The sequence below is a fragment of the Carcharodon carcharias genome, chromosome 20, assembly GCF_017639515.1.
Source record: "Carcharodon carcharias isolate sCarCar2 chromosome 20, sCarCar2.pri, whole genome shotgun sequence".
NCBI classification, from domain to species: Eukaryota; Metazoa; Chordata; class Chondrichthyes; order Lamniformes; family Lamnidae; genus Carcharodon; species Carcharodon carcharias.
The window spans coordinates 110,246,755-110,274,022 of record NC_054486.1 but is presented as its reverse complement, the minus strand read 5'-3'; the positions used below and the strand labels follow the sequence as shown (position 1 = coordinate 110,274,022).

Below are 27,268 nucleotides of genomic sequence, written 5' to 3'. Positions count from 1 at the left end.
GTCATCTGAATGTAAAATAAGGAACAAATGAAAGAGAAAAAAACAAATTATCAAAAGAAAGACAAAACTACCTAGAGGCAAAGGTTACAATGTAAAATTGTTGAACTCAATGTTGAGTCCAGAAGGCTGTGGAGTACCAAGTCAAAAGGACATGTAGGGATCATTTATCCTTGTTTAGTCACACAGGATATCGTTTGTGACTAAACAAAGTTGTTTCAGAATAAAGAGCTAACTGTGTGATGACCAATGGAAGTGGTCAGGGAATCTTTATGCAGAGTTTATATGTGGATGTTTATGCAGCTGGGATAAAAGAGACAAAGATCCCCAATTTCTACAGCAACTTTCATGGCCTCAGGATATCGTAATGTGCATGGATAAAAGTAAAATATTGCGGGTGCTGGAAATCTGAAACAAAAATGCTGGAAAAACTTAGGTCTGACAGCACCTGTGGAGAGAAAGACAGAGTTAACGTTTTGAGTCCGTGTAACTCAGCTGAAGAAGAGTCCTATGGACTTGAAAGGTTAACTCTGTCTTTCTCTCCACAGATGCTGCCAGTCCTGCTGAGTTTTTCTAGCACTTTTTGTTTTTGTATCGTAAAGTGTTTTTGTGCCAGTGATATACTTTTGTAGTGTACTCACTGCTGTAGTGTAGGAAACGCGGCAGTCAGTGTGTTCATAGCAAGCTCCCACAGAAAGCAATGAGGTAAATAACCGGATAATCTACTTTGATGGCGTTGGATCAGGGATAAATTTTGCACAAGGCATCAGAGACACCCGAGAGGGCAAGCAGGGGCCTTCTGACTCAGGCACAACGGTTAGCTACTGAGTCAGCGCTGACACTGTGGATTGTATATAGGTGTAGCAGGGGAATGGTGTTAAATGAGCAGGAAAGTAAAAATTTATGTGCGTGATCCACAAAAATTAACATGCTTAGAGACCTCCTAAAGCTACAGATACTGAGGACCCCATTACAGAGACACTGATTAGAATATCTGCCTCCAAAATGATAACAGAGCAATCACTGCAGGGAATGTTTGTTTTAATTTTTAATATTAGTATACAGCAACAGAAATAAAGTGCAAATGTGCTAACAAATGCAGAATCTGATGTTGGGTATACAGAAACCAAATGGCTCCTGGAGACTGTTACGAGCAGGATGGGAGGAGTGTGCAGTTTGACTAGCCCCACTACTCCACAGATCGCACCATTAGTTTAAAAGTTTGATTCATTCATCAAAGTGGCCAAGTATTTACCTTTGCTACTGTTACCCAGAATAAAAGAGACTTCATCAGGCTTCTTTCAATAAATAGCAGAGTTATTAGCTCATTATAAAAATAATCTTGTCAAATAGGCAAAACTTATTAACATACAGTATAAAATATGAAAGTGAACCACCTACTCTTTCGCGATGCCTTAAGAGTTTGTCTCTCTCACTCACTCACACACACACACACACACACAGCAAAAATAAAACAATAAAAATGGAGGAATTCTGTCAAAGGTTAAAAGTTAATGGTTCAAGGGAAAAGGAAAGATGATGGAGTCCTTGAGATGTCGCCTGGGTTATACAGTTGGTGTCTATGTTTTGTAGATCACCGCTATCAATGACTCTTGCGCTGCTTTTCAGGCAGACTCGAGGACCACTTGCAGATACTCCATTCCAGCACGTAGAGCAACTTAGAAGCAAATTATATTCACATCCAGCTGTGGACTCGCTATGGATTGCAGAAAGGCTGCTGTCTTCTTTCCCAAGCAGTTGGTCCTTCTCTCCTCAAAGCAAAACCCAAACCAACTTTTAAACAGTTTCCAGGCATGGTTTTTTTTCCCAGAGCCATAAACTACTACGTGACCCCATTTGTACACAGCCCACCAGGGTCACGAGGTTTCCAGCTTTTTTACAACTGCCTAATTACCTCATCTTGGAAATGGATGTCCCTTCCAAGAAAAGCAATCAGAGTTCTTGCCTTAACCTTTTAAGGAACGGTGTCCTTTATAACACAGACTCTTCCAGAATGTTCTTAGTCCTTGAAGATGAACCATTTTCTGAGATTAAAGTGTTCACCACAAGGGAGTGAATAGCTGTGGAGTTGATTTTAAATACTGTATTTTAGGCAGCAGCCTAGGGGGACAGCCTTTGGTCAGAGATGATTTCTGCTCTTGCTGCCACAGGTGCCCGACACTCGTTGGGGCAAAGTTCTATTCATGTTCTTTCTTTTCCCTTCTCATTGTAACATTTTCTCCCTTTTCCCACAGATCCGTGTTTATATATCCCAAGGTTTGCGCATATGCTAGAGTTTGGGGATAAGAATCATGAGGTTTCTATGACAGCGCTCCGTTTGTTGCAGAGGATGAAGCGGGACTGGATGCACACTGGCCGGCGGCCGTCTGGACTGTGCGGAGCAGGTAACACGTCCTCACCCTCTCTCTTCATAGCCTTGCACCCACCCATACCCTCCCCCTCACCATCCTCCATCTCCAAACTTATAGCAACTCCCTTTCTTCAAATCTGACTTATGAAACAAACCTGTCATATTAAACTTGTATTTAACCCTCAGTTGGAGGACTCTGCTTTCTACATATTATAAAAAGGCTATAGAGCTATTGGAAAAAGTGCAAAAAACAATTACAAGAATGCTACTGAAAGATTATAACTATCAGGAAAGACTGAACAAGCCAGAACTCTTTTCTCTGGAAAATGGAAGCCTAAGAGGTCTAGGGTAGAGAAAGGGAGTTAACGTTTTGAGTCGGTATGACTCTGCAGAGCTCTGAAGAAGAGTCATACGGACTCGAAACGTTAACTCTGTTTCTCTCTCCATAGCTGCTGTCAGACCTGCTGAGTTTTCCCAGCATTTTCTGTTTTTACCTCAGAGTTCCAGCGTCCACAGTATTTTGTTTTTATATTATTTTGATAGGGTAGGTTTGTGTTGAGTCCAAAATCATGGGCCATACATATGATATGGTCAATAATAAATTCAGTAGGGTATTCAGGAGAAAGCAGCAAGTGGTGAGAATATGGAACTCGCTACCAGAAGGAGTTAAGACAAATAAAGTAAGTCCATTTTAGGAGAAGCCAGATTAGCACTTGATAGAGAAAAGAATAAAAGGTTATGCTGGCAGAGTTAGATAAAGAAGGGTAGGAGGAAGTGCATCTGGAGCATAAATTCCAAAACAGACCTTTTCGACTATTTCTACGTTGTACACTCTCTGTAACTAAGTCTCTGTCCTCTTTAAGAAGTAAGTATATGGGGAAGGGGCTTGGTTGATGTAGTAATTTTATAATTCACTTCTGGGAAACCCAGCGCTTCTGGGGCCAAGGTTTCATCTGTTTGGTGACTGTAATAGAACCATAGAAAAGTTACAGCGCAGAAGGAGGACATTCGGCCCATCTTGTCCATGCCAGCCTGAAGACACCCAGGTGCCCTTTCTAATCCCACCTTCCTGTACCCGGCCCGTAGCCCTGCAGCTCACAGCACTTAAGGTGCAGATCCAGGTACATTTTAAAAGAGTTTAGAGTTTCTGCCTCTACCACCAACTAGGGCAGCGAATTCCTGACACCGACGACCCTCTGGGTAAAAAGGTTCCTCCTCGCATCCCCCTACACCTTCTGCCACTTATCTTGAATCTATGTCGCCTGGTCCTAGAATTCTCCACCAAGGGAAACAATTTTATCCTGTCCACTCTATCTATTCCCCTCACAATTTTGTACGCCTCAATCAAGTCACCTCTCAGCCTTCTTTCTTCCAATGAAAATAACTCCAACCTGTCCGATCCGACTTGGCAACCTCCTGCCCTCCAGGGTGTTGGTGCAGGGGATAGCAGCTCCCGCACTGTAGGATCTGGGCTGAGGTGTATTGTTGGAGCAGAGTGGAGGGAGCTGCACTGTACTTGGCACTGCCTTTGCATTCTTCCCCTTGAGCACAAAATTCACTTTTATGAAATTCTATAAACAGTACGGTATGTTAAAATCCAGAAAGCAAATGATCGTAATGGAAAGTTCAAGCGCGTAGTAACTTGGGGGAATATTTTAATCAACCATTTGGAGCTGTCGACACTGACTCCTCCCCACAGCTGAATAGTGCAGCATTGGTTAAAAGCTGCCTTTAACAATATGGTGAATTGCTGATCTCTGGGAGGCAAAGTTGTTCTTCAGATATAATTATTTAATTACCCACCTCCACACCGTGTTCAGGAAATTTGCCTCTCCCTGCAAAATAGTTCAAATTATTAAGACCCCTGCTCTGTTCTGCCTGAGTAAGTACGATCTGTCTTGCACAGCCTCCTTTGTAGTGTATTAATGGATTTATAATGTATTCATGAGCAAGAAGAGAAATTTTTTTTCTCTGAGGGCTGTGTGGCTTTGGAATTCTCTGCCTCAGAAGGTGGTGGAGGCAGGGGGTCACTGAATATTTTTGAGGCAGATCGATTCTTGTTAGGCAAGGGAATCAAAGGTTATCGGGGTTAGATGGGAATGTGGAAATTGAAACACAAGATCACCAGCCATGATCTTATTGAATGGTGGAGCAGGCTCGAGGGGCCGAACTGTCTACCCCTGGTCCTATTTCTTATGTAGCAAGCCAGGATTGTGGGCACTGATTCAGTCCACGTTGTAGTTGGTCCATTTTTTTTATTTAGCTGTGCTGTTCAGGACCGGAGTTGGTTTTGATTCTTACTGATTGGCACTAGAAATGGCATCGGTTCAAGATGCATGGGTTGTGGCAGGGAGAGAGGAGTAGAGGCATGTCCAGAGAATGTTCCATAACCCAGTGGCATGTGCTGGTGTAGTCCCTCCTTCATCTTAACACTGGCCACAAGCGCAGTTAATCTGCAGCACTGAGGTTCAACATGACTCATTGCTAACTCTCAGTTCCCTTTTCCGAATTGTAAATGTTAGAAACTGTGTGGTGTACTATAGGTTCCAGATTCCACACAGGCTTGGCACTGCTTATTTGCAGGTTATTGTTGTGGCTGTCCTCCAGAAGCTGAGTGGGGAAGCAGCACTGCCTGGTTGGATGCCTCTCTTTCACGGTGATTGCCCAGAATTTGTTTCACATCAGCAGCATGGCTGGGAAATGCATATGTGTCATTTTTCTTGTGCTTATCATACATGTGTGAGCAGGGGACAGATGATACAGATGATTAAATGGTTTGGAACAAAGTGAGGCATTCTGAAGAAAGTCCAGCTGGTCTGTCGTACCCACCCTGCAGATTCTGCGATGGTTGAGAGACCTCGTCCCCAGGATTCTATGCTTTTCCCATCTCTGATACACAATCGCAGCATAAGAGAACTGTACTGGCCTCAAGGCAACAGGTTCAATCTCTAGGCTATTCTGTGTCAGCTGCTAGCAGTCTCGGCACCTTTGGGTCCAGAGAGGAGAAAACCCGCCCCGAGAGCGGGTGCTCTTGGTCATTCTCAGTTTGCAGCGGGAAGTGCATGTGTGTATGCAGGATAGGGCAGGTACATGTGATGCCCTCCCCAGGCAGTCAAATAGCCTAGTAACACTCACATAGGAAGACTGGCTGCTTGGAGGAGATATTGGAAGGTGACAGGCACCTGTTGAGCTGTATCCCAGCCATAGTCAGCACAAGTGGGAGAAGAGGGAGGAAAGTTGAGGGAAGCAGTGAAGCGTGCCAGTGGCTGCACAGTGCTTTGGAGCCATGGGGCAATAGATTGTTATCTTGACCCACAGTTTGCCATTGAGCTTTTGTTCTTGGTGCTTTGATGGAGAGGCAGATCTAATTCCCAATGGAGTGGGGAGAGTTCTGTGCTTAGACCCAGAGACTACAACAGGACAAGGTAATGGAATACATTTTTGTGTGGTTGCTTAGATACTTTGAGTGCTGTTTGAATCATTTGTGGTATCCGATTCAGAAGCATGTTGACATATCAAAACTTTGTGCACCTGAGAATATAAAGATTCTAATTTGTGTGCACAAATTTCAACCTGCCAAGTATCTAATGTGGCTCATGCTGAAACAGCAGAGACCTGGCCCCCTTCCTATGTGAAGGAGAAATCCTATGTGACCCTGAGAACAGTTCATCACTGCTGTCCAATGGGCAATTCTCTAGTCAACTTGAGTGGAGCTGCAGAGCTCTGACAACATGCTAAATATCCCTTCGTTCCTCTCCCTGAAGGGCGAATGGACATTGCCTGGTGTCAAGTAGCATGTTAATAGGCTTGTGTATCCAGGGCTGTGCACTGCCACTTATTTGGAGTAAGACTCACTCAATTTGGTTTCTGTTTTAATGTTTCTGCTCCCTTTTTTAAAGGAAACTTCATCTCAATTCATTTGAAGTTGCCTGCATTGGTCTCCTTGCAATTGTGATTCTCTCGTGTCTGTGCCTCTGTTTACCCCTGCTCGTATGTCTGGATGAGGTTTTCCCAGCAGTCTTTTGGGACTGAGTTTTGATGTTGTGTTTTCCAGCTTTGTTGGTTGCTGCCAGAATGCACGATTTCAGACGGACTGTGAAAGAGGTCATTCGCGTGGTCAAAGTCTGTGAGTCAACTCTAAGGAAAAGGTGAATTTGAATGTGTGATGCTTTTTTCATCAGTTTCTTTTGGTCTTATTTTCTTCTCTCTTCTGTAAGTGTTGACAGCTTCCACAGGAGTCAGCTGTCTTCTGACACTTCCCCCATTCTTCATTTGTAAACCTAGGTAGGCTGTGCGACAATTGAGGACATCACATCCAAGTCTAGGTCTGCCCTCCCAAAATATCCACACATGCACGCAAACTATTTAAACTCAAGCGGATACGTGACGCTGTCTCATAGTGCATGTGAGTGAGAGGATGCCTATCATATACAAGACTGGTGCACATTACTGGTAGGTAATTAGGTGTGGCCTGTGTAGCTGAACATTCTCAGCTGAGTGGGATAAGGGTTAGATGCTCTTAGTCACCTGTATTGTTGAGTAATTGGTCAGAAACGGCGCAGAGATTTTTTTATTTCTCTAACGAAAATGCTGCTGTTACCCAGTGTGGCAATGAGCCAGACAGATTGGGAAGGTCAGCTTAACCTCCATCTGTGACGAGGGAGCTGATCTCAGCTAGACTAGCGGTGAGAGCATTGCAGTTGAACTCAGTGACACTCTGCTTCGGTGGGAATCACTGAGCTGGATTTTTGATCCTGATCATTAACCAGTGATTGCTCTTGATAGTGTAGGTCTGTGGCCGGTTGGGGAGAGATCAGGCTGGAATGTGATGCAAATAACCTGGTTCCAATCACTGTCGAGGCTCACACTTGGGTGCAATATTTGACGGTGCAGGAGATTTTGAAGCTTCACTCCAACAAAGGTCAGCTGCTGAATTTGAAGAGTTAAATCTGCCTATGGAGGGAGCCGGCCAGAAATGTTCAAACTGTAAATGAGACACCAAAGATCTGTGTTGTTTTTGTTACCGCTGCCCATTAGTTATTTTGGTGCATTCATCTATTTTTTTAAACACGCTTTGCTGCTGATAGAAACAAAAAAGGATTGAAACATGCCCTGATTCTCATCCCAGTACTGGATTTTGCAAAAGGTGGTCACACTAACAAAGACAATTGTCTCCTGATCTACAGCTCAGGTTGCCAGCTGCATATGACATGAATAGGGGAATGAAGCCCGCGTGTATAAAGTTGCTATATTCACTGAGAAATGAAGAGGAGGTTGCATTTAAATAGCTCCTTTTACAACCTTGGAACACTGAAAGGGTTTTTGATATGCTTTAGAAGATGAGGAGCTGGGGAGTTGTCCCGGGTGTCTTGACTATTTATCCCTCAGTCAACACCTAAAACAAGAGCATTTGGTCATTTAAATTAGAAGCAGAACATGCTGAGAATGCTCAGTGGGTCTGACAACATCTGTGGAGAGAAAAACAGAGTTAATGTTTCAGGTCAATGGCATTTAATTATTTGTTTATTGTGGGGACTTGCAGGGTACAAGCAGCCATATTTCCTACACTACAATAATGACTACACTTCAAAAAGTACTTCGTGAGCTGTAAAGCGCTTTGGGGCATCATGAACTTGTGAATGGCACGATAGAAATGCTGTCTTTTTTTATGATAAATAAATGTGTCGTGTCTGAAGCCAGAGAGATGATAGTTCAGCGTTTAGTCCTTCCAGTATCTATATCTTCCTGTAAAATGAAAGTGCTCACTGTGGTGCTGAACAGATGTGTTTTCCTTTAGGGCAATTCTTAAATGTTCTTTCTGACATGAGTCGATGGTTTTTTTTAAGTAGCCTCCAGTATTTCTCTTTTCTTTCCCAATGTATGTTGGGGGAGGGGTTATGATGCATGCTGGCAAATGCCTTTTTAATGGGTCCCTATGGAAAACTGCAGCTGGTTAAAAACCTGTCAGAAATACGAGGCCAGAAGAGTTCACGTTCGATTGAAGGTTTGCTTCTAACAGTATAATGCATCGTCTTTTCATATGCAATTTGTGTGTTTATTTTCCCTTGGTCTGTCCTAACCTCTTGAAGGTGCTGACTCTTGCTGGGATACAGTTCCACTGATGCTTTCCCCAAAGAGAGAGGCTCCTGCATGAGCCTAGTCAGGAGTGTTAGACCATGAGAAACCAGCTGGATTTTTAATGTCGATTGTTGGATAAATGCTGGCCAGAACACTGAACGGAACTCCCTTGCTTTTTTTTTAGTACATTTCAAAAACTTTAGGAGGTCCTGAGGTGGTGAAAGGCACTATACAAATGCGCCCTCCCTCCGTACCTCAGTGTACAGTCACTGACTTTAATACAGAAGCTTCAGTCGCCTGTCCATGTAATGTTTTGCCTTCAGCCTAAGCTATGATAGATTAGGAGACAATTGTTTCTGTTGGCGTGAGCGCCTTTTTCAAAGTCCAATCCGTACCTAATGTCCATACGTGTGCAGAGCCCACTCGACAATGACCGGAACTGACCACTGAAGCCACTTGGAGGCTCTCAGGTCCCAAAGCACTTTACTGCCAATGGAGTACTTTTCAAAGTGTATTCACTGTTGTAGGAAATGCAGCAGGTAATTTGAACGTAGCAAGCTTCTACGAACAGTAAACGCCTGAATAATCTGTATTTTAGCAATGTTGATTGGGAGGATAAATATTAGTCAGGATATTGGAAAGGACTCCTCTGCTCTTCTTTGTCATAGTGATCTGGGATCTTTTATGTTAACCTGAGAAGGCAGATGGAATCTTGGCTTAAATTTCTCATCTGAAAGACTGAATGCTTCAAAACCTCAAAAGCATTCGTTGGCGATGATGTCTGTCAGACTCGGTGAGACGTGAGATGACTGAAGAGCCCAATTCTGGATCTACATGTTCTTCCACTGCGGCAGCACATTGTTGCACAGGTGAGTGGAAATCGCAGCCCAGGGTTGGCTTCCTTCTCCTCCTGTTGCCGTTCTGAGTCACTGAGCCCAAAGTGGCTTGTGCCTTGTTGGGCCAGATGGTGCCATGCCAAGCAATTGGCTGCATTCTCCTTCCAGTCAATAGTGTTAAAGCCTCCGTGCTTTAGGACGACCTTGAGCATATCCTTATACCTTTTCCTTTGGCCGCCCTTTGAGCATTGGCCAACAGAGAGCTGTGAGAAGAGGACCTGCCGAGGGAGGCAGTTTTCGGGCATCTGGATCTAATGGCCTGTCCACTGGAGTTGGTTCCACAGGAGCAGGGCTTCAGTGCTGGTAGGCGCAGCTTCATGCAGGACGCTTATGTTAGTCTGGTGGTCCTCCCATTGGATCCCCAGGATTCAACGCAAGTTTCGCTGATGGAAGCTCTCAAGGACCTTAATGTGGCGTCGGTAGTCCATGTTTCGCTGGAGGGTGGCCAACACAACGGCCTTATAAACCAGACCCTTTGTTGACTTGCGTAGGTCCCTGTTGTCAAAGCCTCGTTGGCTCAGCTTGAAGAAGGCAGCGCTGGCACAGTTGACTCGGTGTTGGATTTCCTTATCGATGATAATCCTTTGGGAGAGGTGGCTCCAAGATAAGGGAAGTGCTGCACATACTCCAGAGACACCCGATCTATTTGGATGGCGCAGGGGATGTTCAACTGGCCCAGGGAAAGTTGGTGAAGGACCTTCATTTTGGCAATGTCTAAGAGCAGGCCAAGCCTCTTCAACGAGGTGTTGAAAAGGCCAAGCGTTCTTTGCATGTTCTATACAGAGTGAGCTATCACGCAGCAGTCACCCGCAAACTGAAGGTCGTGGTTATCCATGGGAGAGAGTTTTGTTTTTGCCTGGAAGCAGCAAGGTTGAAGAGCTTCCTGTCCAGACGATACTGAATGCTGACGCCAGGTGGTAGGTCATCTCAGATGAAGTGGATAATGGTGGTTAGGTAAATAGTGAACAAGGTGGTGAACAACCTTGCTCGATCCCGGTCTAGATGTGAAAGGTATCGGTTTCAGATCCTCCAGTCGGGTCGGTGGTGGCTGTTATGACTGATGCAGTTGGTAAAGCGGAATTATTTAAAAATCCCAGAGGGAAGCTTTAAACAACTGTCATAACCTATAATTTTAAGTGGTATGTTTGAGATGCGACTCTAAATTCAGGAATCAGACCACCAGCTCTTGAGGTTTTACATTAAACTAATTGAAACATTTGATTAATTTACACATGTTAAAATATATATACACTTGGCTACAATTGCTACTATCATAACTTTTAACAAATTTCCAAACTAATCTCCATTAAGGCAACAGCAACCCATAGACTTAACCAGACACCAGGCAAAACATTTTCACCTTACGAACTCAAGATGAGGTTCTTTCACTGTGGAGCCAGTTGGAGGCTTACAACAGTCTTTTGATCTCACATTACCTCTGCTCTGCACACCCAAAAACTACTGAAGTTATACCTACCACCACTGATTGAATTCAAATTCTCATTGTATCAACAACCTCTTTGAAATTTACCTTTTAACAATGAAACCCCTTTCATAGTGCCAATTTTATTAGTAATATAAACATATTGCTTGGTAGCTGCTACAAACGCGTCAGTTTTCACCCCACTTCTTGAATGCTCTGTTCAAAAAATCCAAATGCACGCTATCTCTCTTACATTTCAAAACTAGTACCTATCAAAGCACCCAGACTAACTGGTTTTAATCCAATTAAGACACGCCCGCAGACTAAACCTCTATTTTAAAAGAAAAATATTTTCCAAAATACTATATACATTATATACAGCGGCCATGTTGTCTTGCAGGAGTCTCAGGACGGTGACAAACTTCAACGGGCAACCAGAGCGTTGGAGGACGATCCATAGAGCTTCACGATTTAAAGAATCAAACGCCTTAGTCAGGGCGATGAAGGCGAGGAGCCTTGTCCTGACATTTTTTTCCTGGTTCTGTCTAGCCACAAAGACCATGTCCACAGTACCCCAGGATGGTTGGAAGCCACACTGGGATTCCGGGTCTCCTCAGCAACTGGATGACTGGGGGGGGTCTCTTCCTGATACGGTGGAGTCCCGATTGAGGAGCAGTTCAAAGTGCTCCTTCCAACGCTGACGGATGGTGACGTCGTCGTTGAGGGGCTGGGAGCAGCTCTGTGATCGGAGAGGGCTTTGTCCAGTCAAGCAGGGTCTATAGATCGTCTTGGTAGCCTGGAAGAAGTTGCGCATGTCATGCTGCTCGGCGTCGGCCTGAATCTCGTGTGCCTTCTCCATCCACCAGTTGGCTCTCCCATGCCTCAAATGCGTCGCGGGACCTCAGCCATCAGTTGGCGGTACACTGCCATCATTCGCCGGGTATGTGGATGACTTTACCAGGCAATGAAGGCTGCTCGCTTCCACTTGAGGAGATCACGGATCGTGGTGTCATTTGCGTCAAGCCAGTCCTGGCTCTGTCTTGGCATGAACCTGATAGCCTGTGTGCAGGTGTCTAGGATTGAGGACTTGAGTTGCTCCCACTATGCCTGGAAGGAAATGGCATCAGTGGTGGGCGCTTGCTCCAGTGCACTGTGCAACTGGGCCTAAAACTCTTCCCACAGTCCCGTGTCCTTTAATACTGCAACGTTCAGCTTTCTCCAGATAGCTTTTTGGGTCCTCTGGTGTCTTGGCGCCAGGCAGATGTTCATCACCAAGCACACAAGTCGATGGTCCGACCAGCAGTATTCAGAACACTTCATGGCCCTCATGCCAAGCATGTCCCCAGGTGTCTGCCTCGGACAATGATTTAGTCCAGGAGGTGCCAATACCCTGACCTCTGGTGCCTCCGCGTGGTCGTGAGCTGGTTCTTATGGCAGAAGACTGTGTTCATTGCCATCAGACCTTATTGGGCGCACTTGGTCAAGAGTCGAATGCCGTTGGCATTGGCCTTCCCCACACCATTCTTGCCGATAGTTCCGCTCCAGATTTCATGCTCATGTCCAATTCGGATGTTAAAATCTCCTAGAAGGACAACCTTGTCATTTTCTGGGGATAGAAGCAAGGATGCCATCGAGATTGGAGTAGAACCTCTCCTTTACTTCGTGGTCAGAATCTAAAGTCTGCGCTGATGGTAGTGGCGCATTGGTTATGACTGAGATGCAGATGTAGGGTCATCAGCCTCTCATTGACCCCCAAGGGGAGTTTGGAGAGCGCGGCAGCTATTCTGTTCCTCGCGGTGAAACCAACTCCATGGCTGCGGGGGTCACGGTCTGACATCTCTTTCCAGAACAAGGTATATCCTCCACTGTTCTCCGGCAGCTGCCCCTCCCAGCGAGCCGGGTTTCGCGACGTCGATGTTGTGGTTCATTAGCTCCCGAGCCATGATGGCAGTTCGTCTTTCCGGGCGGTCACTCTTTGGGTTGTCAGCAAGCGTTCTTACATCCCAGGTTCCGAAGTTTCGTTTTTTTCTTGTTTCGATCGCGGAGATGGGTGCAGTTTCCCAGCCAGGAGAAATGGGACAGCCTATTTTGGGGCACCTTTTCTAGCCCCCTCCCATTCCGGGGTGAGCAGAGAGTATCCTGAAGAGGACTGCTCAGGTGCAGCTGCCAAAAGGCACCCCTGTCCCGGCACAGGTGCCCGACGACCGCCACACATCCACCGCCTGTGTGCGGAATCTTGGCTGGGGGCCTCAGGTATTACAGCCCTGCCCCTGTTGCCAAACCCCCATCGCCTCGGGGCTTTTTGCCTGACGGAGGCGTGGGTCCTCCTGTGCACAGCCGGGTTCCACACAGTCTTGCGGTTGGTGGCTGGGTTCAGCGGCATGGTGGACCACGACGACTGAGGCCACTTCCCCATTGCAGCCCTTTCCCGCCTTCTCAGCCCTCCTCTTGCCTGCTCTGCATTAGGAGGAGAAGGAATTACTCTGGCTCTCGGAGCTCATTTCTTTTATTTGTTCATGGGTTCTGGTGTCCTGGCTAGGCCAGCGTATATTTCCCATTTCGAATTGTCCTTGAGTAGGTGGTGTTGAGCTGCCTTCTTGAAACGAGGAAAAGCATGGTGGTTTGGTACAACTGAGGCCATTGCTCGGCCACTTCAGAGGGTAGTTAAGAGTCAGCCACATTGCTGTAGTTCTGGAGTCACGTAGGCCAGTCTGGCTAAGAATGTTAGATTTCTTTCCCTAAAAGTTATTAGTGAACCAGTGGGTTTTTGACAACCAGTAGGGTTATGGGTTACAATTACTGATGCTAGCTTTTTAATTTCAGATTTGTTTAATTAGTTGAATTTAAATAGCTCAGCTGCTGTGGTGGAATTTGAACTGTATCTCTGGAACATTAATCCAGGCTTCTGAATTACTCGTCCAGTAACATAACCGTTATGTTATTGCCCCCATTTCTTGGGGCTCTTGTTAAGGCATGAATCCTCCTCTGTTGAGCCCTGATCTATCTTTTGTTTGCTTACGCTCGACCTGTAGGATATCTGGCAAGGCCACTATTTGCTTATCCCTAGTTGCCCTGAGATGATAATGACTTTTTCCTACAGTCGTCTGGTATGATACAACTGAGGATCTCGCCTAGGCCAATTTAGAAGGCACTTGAGTCAACCGCATAAAAGAAGAGTCATGTTGGACTCGAAGCATTAACTTTGTTTCTCTCTCCACAGGTGTTGGCAGACCTGTTGAACATTTTTATTTGAGTCAATCGCATATAGAGCAGACTGGGTAAAGAAGGCAGGTTTCCATTCCTAAAGCACATTTGCGACCCTTGCTCCATTTTCACAACAATCGGATAACACCATAATCAGCTTTTATTTTGACACATGCTTTTAACCAGCTTTTTATTTCCAGATTCTTAAAACTAAATTAAAAATTCTCGCTCTCATATAATCATGCACTGAATTTTGTTCTGTTTGTTTACTTTTTCTATTGTTATTTCCACCTTCTGTGCTAGGGAAAGAACTGTGTATTTATATGGCGCCATATCACATCCTCAAGTTGTCTCAAAGTACTCTACAATCAAGGTTTTGGGTTTTGTGGCAGCTGCTTGCAAAGCCTTGCCAACAGCAAATGAATTGATTGATCATTTAGAAATATAGGAACAGGAGGCCATTCAGCCCACTAAGTCTGTTCCACCATTCGATTAGATCGTGACTGAGCTGTACTTCATCTCTATACCTACCTCTCTCCAAATACACCTGCTTAACAAAAACTTATTGATCCCGGTTTTGAAAGCTCCAGTTGACCTCCAGCATCCACAGCCTTTTGAGGAAGAGTGTTCTCGAGTTCTGCTCCTCTTTTGTGTGAAGATTGCTTCCTGATTTTCATTCCGACATAGTCCAGCTCTAATTTTAAGACGATGCCTCCTTGTTCTGGATTCCGCCACATTTTTTTTTTATTATTCGTCCATTGAATGTGACTGTCACTAGCTAGGCCAGCCTTTATTGACCATCCCTAGTTGCCCATCAGAAAGGGGTGGTGAGCTGTCTTCTTGAACCGCTGCAATCCATATGGATATATGAAGAAATAGTTCCTCTGTATCTACCCTTTCGACACCATTTTATCATATTTAAGTGCTTTAGGATGTTGTGAGGTGCTGTTTAAATACCAAGTCTTTTCCTTTCCCGTCAGCATTCTTAAATTGAAGAAACAAACCCCAACCTGACTTAATAATTTCACTCTTTTAGCCCTGGTATCATTCTGGTGAATCTATGAGAGAGACAGATTTTTAATTAGTAACAGATTGAAAGGTTATGGGGAGAGGGCAGGAAATTGGAGTTGAGGCCGAAATGAGATCAGCCATGATCGTATTGAATGGCAAGGCAGGCTCGAGGGGCTGAATGGCCTACTCCTGCTCCTAGTTCTTATGCTGCACCCCTCTAAGGCCATCCCATCTTTCCTGAGCACAGTTACTCCAGGTGGGGAGTGACCAATGCTCTCTACAGTTGAAGCACTCCCTCCCTTTTATACTTGGGAAAAAGACCAACGTGCCATTGAATTTTTTAATTGCTTCTGGTGTCTGTGCACCAGTGGTCTGTGTGTATGGCCACCTCAATCCCTTTGCTCCTGCACAGCTCTTATAGTCTCTCCCCTTTAAGAAACTAATGTGAGTTATCCTCCTCTGATTCAAAGTGAATGGCCTCAGACTTCCCCTACATTGGACTACATAGGCTACTTCTATCTACTCACTTAGTCTATTTCTCTTTGCAACTTCCTGCTGTCAAACTACTGTACCACCTTAACTTAGTGTCATTTGCAAACTTGGATATACAACTCCCCATTCTTTCATCCAAGTCTTTAATGTAAATGGTGAAAAGCAGACCTCAGAAAACTCCCTGGGGACCACCACGTATCCCCCTCCTATCAATCAGAGTATTTTTCCTGCCTCCCAACCAATTTTCAATGCAAGTCATAAGTTTTCTTCCAATTACGTGTACTTTCATCCTGTTTGTAATTCCTTGTAAGGAACCTTGTCGATTGTCTCCTGGAGGTCCATTTAGATAACACCCATTGACCTTCCCCTAGCCAGTGTGCTTGTGACCTCCTTAGAAGTATGTTTACAGTTTAGTCAAACCTGATCTACCCTTCACAAATCCATACCAACTCCCTCTGATCAGCTGTTATTTGTGACAGTCACTGTCTCTGCTACACCTGACACTATACTGACAGGATGTAATGACCAGATTTTTCCCTCTTCACTTAAATAATGGCGTGACATTTGCAGTTGTTCTCAGTGGTGCTGGCTGAGGGATGAATGTTGGTTAGGACAGCTTTCTGTTCCTCTTTGAATACTGCCATGAGATCACGTGATCTTTTACATTCACTCATACAAGGAGGTGAGGCCTCATGTAAAAGATGGCACCTCTGAGAATGCAGCGCTGCACTGGGATGACAGCCTAGATAATGCCCTTAAACCCTGGAGTCAGGCTCGAATCCAGAAATCCGAGAATAGTGTGTGTTATGACTGAGCCAAAGCTTGCAAATAAGTTTTTTTGAAAAAAAATGCAAATTTGTCCTGGTAGGCCTGAAAGGAGTATTAGATTGGAGTTGAGGAGTTTCTAAAATACTCATTTTCAAGCATTTAGGATGTAGAGTATAAAAGGAGAATTTGTACAGGGGAATTTTTTTTCAATATATTATTTGTTTGAGGTTCCTTATCAGGACTATGTGGAGGTTGAACTAAAATGGTACAGTTTATGGGCTCTGTGATCCAAATTTAGCACATCAGATTCCTCCAATCTTGCTTGGCAGAGTTTACAGTGGTTGTAAAGCAGATAGAGAAAAGGAATATATAGTGGGTTCACGACCTGTGGAAATGCCATTTGCCAAGGTTGGTGTTAACACAGTGAAAAACTGACAGAAGGAAGCATTCCGTTGAGGCCTCATTAAAATTATATGAAATAAATTTCAGCTTTGAACGTAGTGATTTTTGATCCACTCTCGCTGTTCTCTGTGCCTTTTGCTAATATTCTACATGAGTCTTGTGAGATGTGGCCTTGCTCCGCTCACAAGCCTGACTTCATTTGCATGAGTGTTTTTAAAACAAGACATTTCTTAAAACCTACTACCTCTTTGATCGAGCTTTTGGTCCCCTGTCCTTTTGAGGAAAAAAAGACAGACTCGCAATTCTGTAGCTCCTTTCATGGCCTCAGGGTATCCCACAACACTTTAACAGTCAGTGAACTACTTTCGAAGTGTAGTCGCTATTGTAATGTTGAGAAACGGCAGGCAATTTATGAACAACAAACTCCCACAAGCAACAATGTAGTAATCAGCAGATCATCCGTTTTTATTAGGAATATTGGTTGAGGACTAAATATTGGCCAGAACACGGGGGATTAACTCAAGCAAAGTACTGCACATGTTGGAAATCCGAAATAAAAGCCAAAGGTGCTGCAAACACTCGGCAGGGCAGGCAGCATCTGTGGAGAGGGAAATAGTGTTAATGTTTCAGATCAGAACTGGGAGTGTTTGGAGATGTAACAGTTTTGAAGCCAGGAGGAAAAGTTGGGAGGGGAGGGGGAGGGGGAGAAATAACAAAAGAAGTGGAAGGTAGGAGAGATTCAATGACAAAAGGGAGCAAGGCAAAAAGAGATGATAATGGGACAAGTAAAGAAACAAAATAAGTGTCTAGAAGAGTTGTAAATGGGAATAGCAGAATCATTACCAACAGCTGCCATCCAAAAGAGTAGGAATTATAATCTGAAATTGTTGAACTCGAGTCTAGAAGGCTGTAAAGTGCCTGGTCAAAAGAGCAGCAGCTGTTCCTCAAGCTTCTGTTGAGCTTTGTTGATCTGGCGTAGGAGGTTGGAGACTGAGAAGCCTGAGTGGGGCAGAGAGTTAGAAGGACAAGCGACCAGGAGCTTCAGGTCACACTTGTGGACTGAACAGAGACAGTCTGCAAAGTGGTTGCTTTTTCTGTATTTCGTCTTCCCGATGTAGTGGGGTCTACAATGTGAGCAGTGAATATGGTATACTAGCTTGAAAGGTCTACTAGTAAATCACTGGATGGCGGGAAGGGAGGAGACAATAGGCAGCTTTTGCATCTCCTATTCTTGCATGGGGAGGTGCTGTGGGAAGGGAAGGGGGGTGGCTAAGGAATGCCCCAGAGGGAACGGTCCCTGCGGATTGCTGAAAGGGGAGGGGAGGAGATGATGTGTTTGGTGATGGTGGAAGTGGCAGAGGATGATCCAATGAATGAGGAGTCTGGTGGGATTGGAGAGGAGGACAAGAGGAACCCTATCATTGCCTGGGGTGGTGGAGGGGGAAGGGGTGAGAGCAGAGGTGTGGGAAATGGAATGGCCACCATTCAGGGCCCTGTCAACCATGATGAAGGGGAATCCCCAATCAGGTCTGCATATGAATGTGGGAATATAAGACAGCAGTGTTGGAAAGGACATTTGGGATATTAAACCTGACTTTACTGTTCCGTGAATACTCTTCAACCCATTTAACCTTGAGAGAAAAGCATTCATTGCCCAGAAATATGTTTGCAGCACTTAATGGCCAAGATTTTATGGCCCTGCTGCAACGTGTCTCCCCCGTTGGATGTGGTGAGCCATTTAAATTTCCATGCAGTTTGGCGGGACTGTAATATCCCGCCGGGCAGAAGGGGCTGTAAAATCCTGGCCAATATTTTAGAAATGGTCAAATGATGATGTGTGGATATCTAGTTTTATTTCAACGTTCCAAATGTAGTTGTGTTTACATTCTTCATGGAGACAAATCCTAATATCAGTACGAGTGTGCATCCAGGAATGGGATACTGTCTAAATTCATACCTTCTCAAGGACAGTTAGGGATGGGCAATAAATGCTGGCCAAGCCAACGATGCCCTCATCCCATAAAATGGAATTTTTTTAAAAAAGTCGTGTAGCATTGGAGGCTAACCTGCTTGTGCTCACTCTTTGAAAGACCCATTCAATTACTTCCTTTGCACTTTCCCGATAGTCCTGCAAATTTTTTTCGTTGATTTCCTATATCCGCATTCCTCCCACTTCAAACAGTCAGTCCGGATGTTACTGCGGGCTTGAGCTGTGAAGCAGCAATCTGTAACGAGAGGGAGAGTTGTTCACTCCGTCAGGCCTGTTCCATTTGGTCTGTGTATGGTTATTACATCATGGGCTCTTCCAGCCTCCTCTTCACCCGGTGGTCTCTTTCTTTAAGGGTACTAAGTTTTTTATGTTTGCCTTGGAAAACAAACCATAATTAACATTAATATCACTACAGCCCTCGATTTTTTCCTTCTCAACATTTGCTACATCACACTCCTGCTGAGACTTCCCCACTCATCACAACCCCACTCATCACAAGCAGTTAAGAGGGTGGGGAAGGGGTAAGAGAGGATCAGCTACACTCCCGCTCAGCAGTGAGTTGTGCAGCAACGACAGCTTATATTTATAGAGTGCCTTTAACATAATGAAATGTCCCAAAGTGGTTCACAGGAGCATTATAAAACAAAGTCACATCATGAGATATTAGTTAGATAACCAAAAGCTTGGTTAAAGAGGAAAGTTTTAAGGAGTGTCTTAAAGGAAGCAAGTGAGGTAGAGAGGAAGATTTTTTTTTTATTCATTCATGGGATGTGGGCATCGCTGGCTAGGCCAGCATTTATTGCTCATCCCTAATTGCCCTCGTTTAAAGAGTCAACCACATTGCTGTGGGTCTAGAGTCACATGTAGGTCAGAACAGGTAAGGACAGCAGATTTCCTTCCACAAAGGACATTAGTGAACCAGATGGGTTTTTTTAACAACAGTCGGCGATGGTTTCATGGATATCATTAGACTTTTAATTCCAATTTTTTTTTTTATTGAAATCAAATTTCACCATCTGCCATGCTGGGATTGGAGCCCTGGAATACTAGTCCAGTGACAATACCACTATGCCACTGCCTCCCCACGAAGGGAAGGGAATTCCAAAGCTTGAGGACTTAAGGCAGCTAAAGGCCTGACCATCAGTGATAGATCATTTAGAATTGGGGATGTGCAAGAGGGCAGAATTAGAGGTGCGCAGATATCTCAGGGTGTCAATTATCACCTCATTATTGAGGGGTATGGGGCAGTTATTGCTACCCTCATTGAAAGGCATGGATGGCTCTTGTTAACTTGGCAATTTAACAGGTTAACTTTGCAGCTGTTGGTAGCTTACAATTTAGGGTAAATGAAAGTTACAGAATTATCACCATGATTTGTGTAGCGTTCTTTTGCAGAAATCCATGTTGGTTTAAGTTGACTTCCCTGATGTCAGTGTTTAGATGTGTTGTATGTAATTACGAATCACGTGAACCCCTTTCAGCTAGGTTTTCTTGACTTGTGTTGTAGACTGAATGAATTTGAAGAAACGCCAACTAGCCAGTTAACAATCGATGAGTTTATGAAGATCGATTTGGAGGAAGAGTGTGACCCACCTTCGTTCACAGCGGGGAAAAGAAAGATTAGACTACAACAGGTAACCTTGTCAATAATTGGTAGGCCCGGGGACATACAGCAGGACACTAGAGTGGTGTCTTTGACAAACTTATTTTTAATTCCTTCTCCAATCTTACAACTTTCCTTTACCTCATTGCTGAAGATGCTGGCCCTCGGTGGGGTATGGTTCCCCAGTGAACAATTCTCCTCAAGTATCTCGCCCAAGTGCCTTTCTTTGTGTGTGAGCTGTTCAATCATGGGACCGTAGCTCAGCCAAGTCTGGTCAACACTTCATCTAACATCAACACCAGACTTTTCTGCAGATGTTTTAAGATAATCCCTGACGGCCCGTTTTTCCCATGCTGCCTCTATGAAACATCTATCAAGTTAGATCTGCTCCCCCTGTTCTTTCCCATAACCCTGCAAATTTTTCCTTTTTCAAGCATTTATTCAATTCTCTTTTGAAAGTTACTATTGAATCTGCTTCCCACCACCCTATCAGGCAACAGAATCCAGATCATGACAAGTTGCTGCATATGAAATCGGCATGGAATGGCCTGTTTCTGTGCCGTGTATATCCTACGTAAAATATCCTTACTTCCCCTAATACTTTTGCAGATGATCTTAAATCTGCGTCCTCTTGTCTCCAACCCTCTTGCCGCAGGAAACCTTTTCTCCTTATTCATTGCTGAGAGAAAGAGACATGTCAAAGCTTTTTTGTCTTGCAGTCATCAGGACACTTTGCAAGAATACCAATATAAGGGGAAAGTGACAGTTTGTACTGCATGTGAAGAGAGTGCTGCTTGGTTGGCAAGTGGACTCTGAAGAATGCACCAGTGATGGTCACCGATGACCCTGAAAAGTGCCCAGTCTACCTCAGATTACCCTGAAAAGGCAAGGTATCTCAAAAATTTAAGCAACAGGTGAAGCTAGCTGTTTCACGCTGCTACTATGCAGTAACAACACGAGTGGTATTCGCCACTAACAGGATGCTGCCCTCAGGCCAAAAAGATGTTCCGCCTATCACACAAATGAATAATCTGGTATATGAATTTCAGTGCCAGTGTGATGGTAGCTATAAAAACAAAAAACTGCGGGTGCTGGAAATCCAAAACAAAAACAGAATTACCTGGAAAAACTGATACTCAGTTCTGTTGAAGGGTCATGAGGATTCGAAATGTCAACTCTTTTCTTCTCCGCCGATGCTGCCAGACCTGCTGAGTTTTTCCAGGTAATTCTGTTCTTGTGATGGCAGCTATGTTGGCCGTACATCCCAAAGGCTGGTGGATCGTATCAAACAGCATGTCCCAGCTACTGTTCACAATGGGCAGGGCACAGACCGTACCCAACCAGCCTGTACTTGCAAAACTCAAAACACAGTCTCCAGCATTAGATGTGATTCCGTGATTGGTCGACATTTGCTAAATAATCCTCAGTGTGCTAAGAATTATGCTGACTACCAATTTGAGATTGTCAGTAGGGCTCGCAGTGTGGTGCATTTATGTGTACTGGAAGCTACATAAATTAATACAGAGGGCCCTGTTCTTTGCAGACAGAAAGAATATGTACACACACTGCCTGTTTCAGCTAAACAAAGTAAGTGACAGCCATTCACTGACTCATTGGTCAAGGCATTGCCCTGGAAAATCAGAGTCAAGCTGCCTGGTTTAAATTTCAAACGATGCTTGGCAGTTAACTGTCAGTCATCATCACTGGTGCATTCTCCATGGCAACGCCTCTGCCAACCAGACTCCACTTGCCAACCAATTATCTCTCTCTTCACATACAGTATAAATTGTTGTTAACCCCTTATATTGGCATTCTTGCAAATTGTCCTGATGAGTGCAAGGTGAAAAGCTTTGACATGTCGCTTTTTTCAACAATACTCAATTTCTGCACTACCAAATGACTGTTTTCCTTATTTATTCTATCAAATCCCTCATAACTTTGGACACGTGTATTAAACCTCCCCTTAACCTTTTCTGCTCTAAAGAGAACAACCCCAGCTTCTCCAAGTCTCTCCACTTAGTCCTGAGTTGATGACGTGTTATGACCATAGCCGGTTTTAGTTGCTACACAAACTAAGTCCAGAGGGAAACTTGTCTTGCAGGCCACAACCTTTATTTGTATCCTGTTAACGAGAAGATGATGTACCAATCTCAGCAGTAAGAGGTCCTGTAACACTTTTAATTTTTAAAAACCTACAAGTTTTATTAACAAGAAAGAAAAGAAAAGTTGGCCCACAAGATTACACATTTACAGTTAGTCTTACAAAACATCCATCCAAAAACACTCTACTTGGTCAAACCCACAAGTAAACACCTTCCAGACAATATTCCCTTACAGATGTGTAATATTACTGTATATTTCATATTTAAACAAGGCTGTAGCTTCAATAAAGGTGTACCACGTGACCTTTACCCTCTTCCAGTTTATGATACGGAATCCACTTCAGAATAAAGCTGCTTGCTACAGCCCAAGACTTCTCAACAGCTCAGACAGCTCCAGCCATCTCCAGTTTAACAGATATACAGCCACCTCTCCAGCTCAGTAGCTAAAAACCAGCTATCCACAGCAAATCTAATATACGTTTTTCCCCTTTCATCTCAGTCCCATTGTTCTCTCACCCCTTTGAAACTCAAACTCTTCCAAATGTAGGATCTTTCGTGGTTCCATCTTGTCTTTGCTTTTGGGTCAATAAAAATATAATATCCCCACTACTATTTACCTATGGACTCCTGCAAGATGCAAACCTTTTCCTTGTTACCTCTGACTCTCCTTTGAAATTCAAACAACCTCTCAACTTATCTAAAAATGCAAATGTTAGATCTAACATGTTTACTTGTGCCTCAATTTACACCGCTACCCTTTTCGTTTTTCCAAAACCCCAGCCAACCTGACTCCTATCAAACCCTTGCCTAGCTTAATTAAGTTACACACACACACCCAGACCTTCAGCCTTGTTTATAGAATAACACTATATACATTTTCACAGAGGCATAACACCATCCTGACTCATCTCTCCTAATCAGATCAGCCTGTCTGGGATAAACCTTCCTAGCCTGTTAGACTCGGTATCATATCATGGGCTTCACCATCAGGGAGGCTTTGCTTTTTAATTTAAAAACAAAATATCAACACATGGATCAGAAATAGATGCACGCATGTGCACAAACACCTCCTTATCTATCTGCCTTCTGGATCAATTATAGTAAAGACTTGATAGGGAAAATCATCAAAGGTGCTTTTCTATTGAAATGATTATCTTTTTAAAAATACATGCAAGCATACCTCCTGAAGTTTACTTTCGGATTAAATGAATAAGCTGTGGTTTCGCGATGGCATGTAGCCTGGTATAACCACACGATGAAACTTCCTAACTTGACAGACGACTGAGCTCGAAACATGACAAGAGATGATTTTTTTTTCTAAATAATGATGAGAAAGTTGAAACGTTTTGAGAGGTTCTCTGGTTCTCTCCCCCTCACTTAGCTCCTAGATGGCTTCACTGGTAGAAAGATAGAGAAAGAAAGACTGGCATTTCTATAATGCCTCTTGCCACCTCAGGACATCCCAAAGCATTTCACAAGCAATAAAATACCTTTGAAGTGCAGTCACTGTTGTAAGCAGTGCGGGGAGCCAATTTTGTGTACAGCAAGCTCCCACAAACAGCAATGAGCTAACTGACCAGATAATTGACGATGGAAGGGCAGTGGATGTTATCTACATGGGTTTCAGTAAGGCCTTTGACAAGATCCCTCATGGCAGACTGGTACAGAAGGTAAAGTCGCACGGGATCAGAGGTGAGCTGGCAGGATGGATTCAGAATTGGCTGGTCATAGATGACAGAGGGTAGCAGTGGAAGGGTGCTTTTCTGAATGGAGAGCTGTGACTAGTGGAGTTCCGCAGGGATCAGTGCTGGGACCTTTGCTGTTTGTGGTATACATAAATGATTTGGAGGAAAATGTAACTGGGCTAATTAGTAAGTTTGCAGACGACACTAAGGTTGGAGGAGTTGCAGATAGTAAAGAGGATTGTCAAAAGATACAATGGGTTATAGATCAGTTGGAGACTTGGGCGGAGAAATGGCAGATGGAGTTTAATCTGGCCAAGTACGAGGTAATGCATTTTGGAAGGAATTATACAGTAAATGGCAGAACCCTTAAGTGCATCGACGGGCAGAGGGATCTGGGTGTACAGGTCCACAGGTCGCTGAAAGTGGCAACGCAGGTGGATAAGGTAGTCAGGAAGGCATATGGCATGCTTGCCTTCATTGGCAGGGGTATTGAGTATTAAAGCTGGGAAGTCATGCTGCAGCTGTATGGAGCCTTGGTTAGGCCACACTTGGAATATTGCGTGCAATTCTGGTCACCACATTACCAGAAGGATATGGAGGCATTGGAGAGGGTGCAGAGGAGGTTTATTAGGACGCTGCCTGGTCTGGAAGTTATTAGCCATGAGGAGAGGTTGGAGAAACTCAGATTGTTCTCACTAGAGCGACGGAGATTGAGGGGCGACTTGATAGAAGTTTACAAAATTATGTGTGGCATAGACAGAGTAGATAGTCAGAAGCTTTTTCCCGGGGTGGAAGAGTCAATTACTAGGGCACATAGATTTAAGGTGAGAGGAGAAAACTATCGAGGTGAAGTGCAGGGCAAGTTTTTTACGCAGAGGTTAGTGAGTGTCTGGAATTCGCTGCCAGAGGAGGTGGTGGAAGCAGGTACGATAGGGGTGTTTAAGAGGCAGCTTGACGAGTACATGAATAAGATGGGAATAGAGGGATACGGACCCCGGAAGTGCAAAATGTTTTAGTTGACGGGCAGTATGATTGGCGCAGGCTTGGAGGGCCGAAGGCCCTGTTCCTGTGCTGTACTTTTCTTTGTTCTTGTTCTATAACCTGGTTGGGTGACATTGATTAAGGAATAAGTATTGACCAGGGCCTTGGGGATACCTCTCCTGCTCCTCTTCAAAATAGTGTCATGGGATCTTTTACCTGAGATGGCAGACAGGATTTTGTGGTTTAATATCTCATCAAAAAGATCACACCTTCAATGGTGTGATACTCCCTCTGTACAGCACTGGAAGTGTCAGCCTGGAATAAGTACACGAGTCTGATAACTTATTTGCAGAAGATACTGATTATGTGAAAAGTAATTTTTATTTCATTTCAGCTGGAGCAGGAACTCGCCAAAAAATTGGTGGATTTTGAAGGTAATTGAACATTCCTTCCTCTCTTGCTCACTCTCTTTCTTTCATCGATGCCCCCACCCCCACCCTCTTCCGCTCCAGCTTTGAAGAGTTTTAACTTCAATGCTGGTCAGTAATAGGTTATTGTTTATAGTATGTGTCTTAAAAAGAAAAATTATGTTTACAATTTGCAGGTGAAATAGCAAGTTACCAAGATGAGATTGAGACAGAGCTGGAGATCACTCGACCAAGGTATCGAGGAGCATATGCTACATATGCTAAAGGAGGTTTGTATACATAACTTGCTCTTTTCTGGAGGTGGTGAGGGGGATAACTTTATATTAATGATAAAACGTTTGTGTACAAAGTACCACGAACATAGGCAGCATTCCATCACACCGCCAAAGTGACAATTCTTCATGACACTGTAGGATGTGGAGCATCACAGCTAATCCTAATTCTGCCCTGATCTGATACTTACTCACAAGCAACCTTCGTCATTACACCGCTGACACTTGTTGCAACATTTCTACCTGTCCCGTGTTGAGTTGCTGGGTCACTGCAAGGCAGTAATAGCTTGGGGACCTCTGTGATTGACCTGCAGTGCCAATGACCTCAAGAAGGGGAAAAAGTCAGTAAATATTATTGCTCCGGCTCACAATTTTTAAATAGGTCGCTGCTCTGCGCTGATCATGGGTGAAGCTCCATTCCAGGAGTGTAATTTAGGCTAACACCAGTGTTGAGAGTGTGTGGCTTTGTCAGAAGTACTGTCCTTTGCATAAGGTCCTCTCTGACTGTCCTAGTGGGTAGGGTGGATGATCAAGATCTCATAGCATTATTTGAAAAAAAAGTACAGGATGCTGCCCCTGTATCCAGTTACCACCAACAGAAACAGAATAACTGGCCATTAATGCCATTGTAGGATCTTGCTGTGTATATTTTTGCTGCTAATTTTACAAAACAGCAGCAGTGACTACACTTCAAAAAGCAATTGATTCCGATATTTCTGAGAGACACATTATGGCAGGGACCAAAGGCAATGGGTGGAATCGACCCAGATTTGCACAGAAGTGTGGTAGCAGGCAGGAAAAAGTCATTTTAGCTACTGGCTGCAATGGTGGGTTTTCTTGCCTTATCACCCCATTCCACTTCATTAATTATGCAGCCAACGGTGTCTCTTGGCGGGCGGCCTCCAAATTGCCTTCCACACTGTTACTTCGCCACTTCCTCATGCAGGATGTCATATTTAAACTGCAGCCGCACACACACTTCTCAATGCTCGCAGCCCAGGACTGCTCTGGTGAAGACATGGCCCCAAAAGCCAAGAAGAGTGCAGCCCCCAGATTCAATGACACATCTTTGGGACGCCTTCTGGGTGCCGTGGAGGCCTCGGTAATGTCCTCTACCCTCACTCTGGCCACAGGAGGCCCATCAGTCTCACCACTCCAGCTTGGGAGGTGGTGGCAGAGGTGGTCAGTGCCAATGCTGCACATAAGGGGTCGGTCATCCAGTGAAGAAAGAGGATGAATGATCTCATCTGTGCAGCCAGGGTAAGGCAACCATCCCATCACTCTAAACTCACACTCACAAGGCCATTATACATTCAGTGGCATCTCACTCACTGCCAGCCCAAGGGATATCACCACTCTCTCTCTCTCTCTCTCTCTCTCACACAAATACCCTCACGTGTTCACCTGGCCTCACCTTCTCTGGAGCCTGCCCCCTCATCCTCACCATCTTGAGGCCGCTTGCACAGATCAACACGTGTCCCCACAACACACCCTGGGATACCCTCCTTCCCCAGTACAGCCCTGGCCCTGCAGCTTCTTCCCTTGCCTGAGGCCGCTTCTCCCCC

The 27,268-nt window shown here is 44.5% G+C and overlaps 1 protein-coding gene across 4 annotated transcripts in view; it reads left to right on the top strand.

Annotated features, from left to right (window-relative positions):
* Window positions 1-27,268, top strand: part of brf1b (BRF1 RNA polymerase III transcription initiation factor subunit b) — a 330,710-nt gene that overhangs the window by 177,314 nt on the left and 126,128 nt on the right. For all 4 annotated transcript variants that reach the window (XR_005946273.1, XM_041214348.1, XM_041214350.1 and 1 more), the window contains 5 exons: window positions 2,253-2,402; window positions 6,423-6,516; window positions 20,140-20,266; window positions 25,398-25,437; window positions 25,608-25,700. Coding sequence is in view for 3 of the 4 variants with exons in the window: in XM_041214348.1 (XP_041070282.1) it covers window positions 2,253-2,402; window positions 6,423-6,516; window positions 20,140-20,266; window positions 25,398-25,437; window positions 25,608-25,700 (504 nt within the window). In the remaining variant the exon portion in view is untranslated. The remainder of the gene's footprint in view (window positions 1-2,252; window positions 2,403-6,422; window positions 6,517-20,139; window positions 20,267-25,397; window positions 25,438-25,607; window positions 25,701-27,268) is intronic.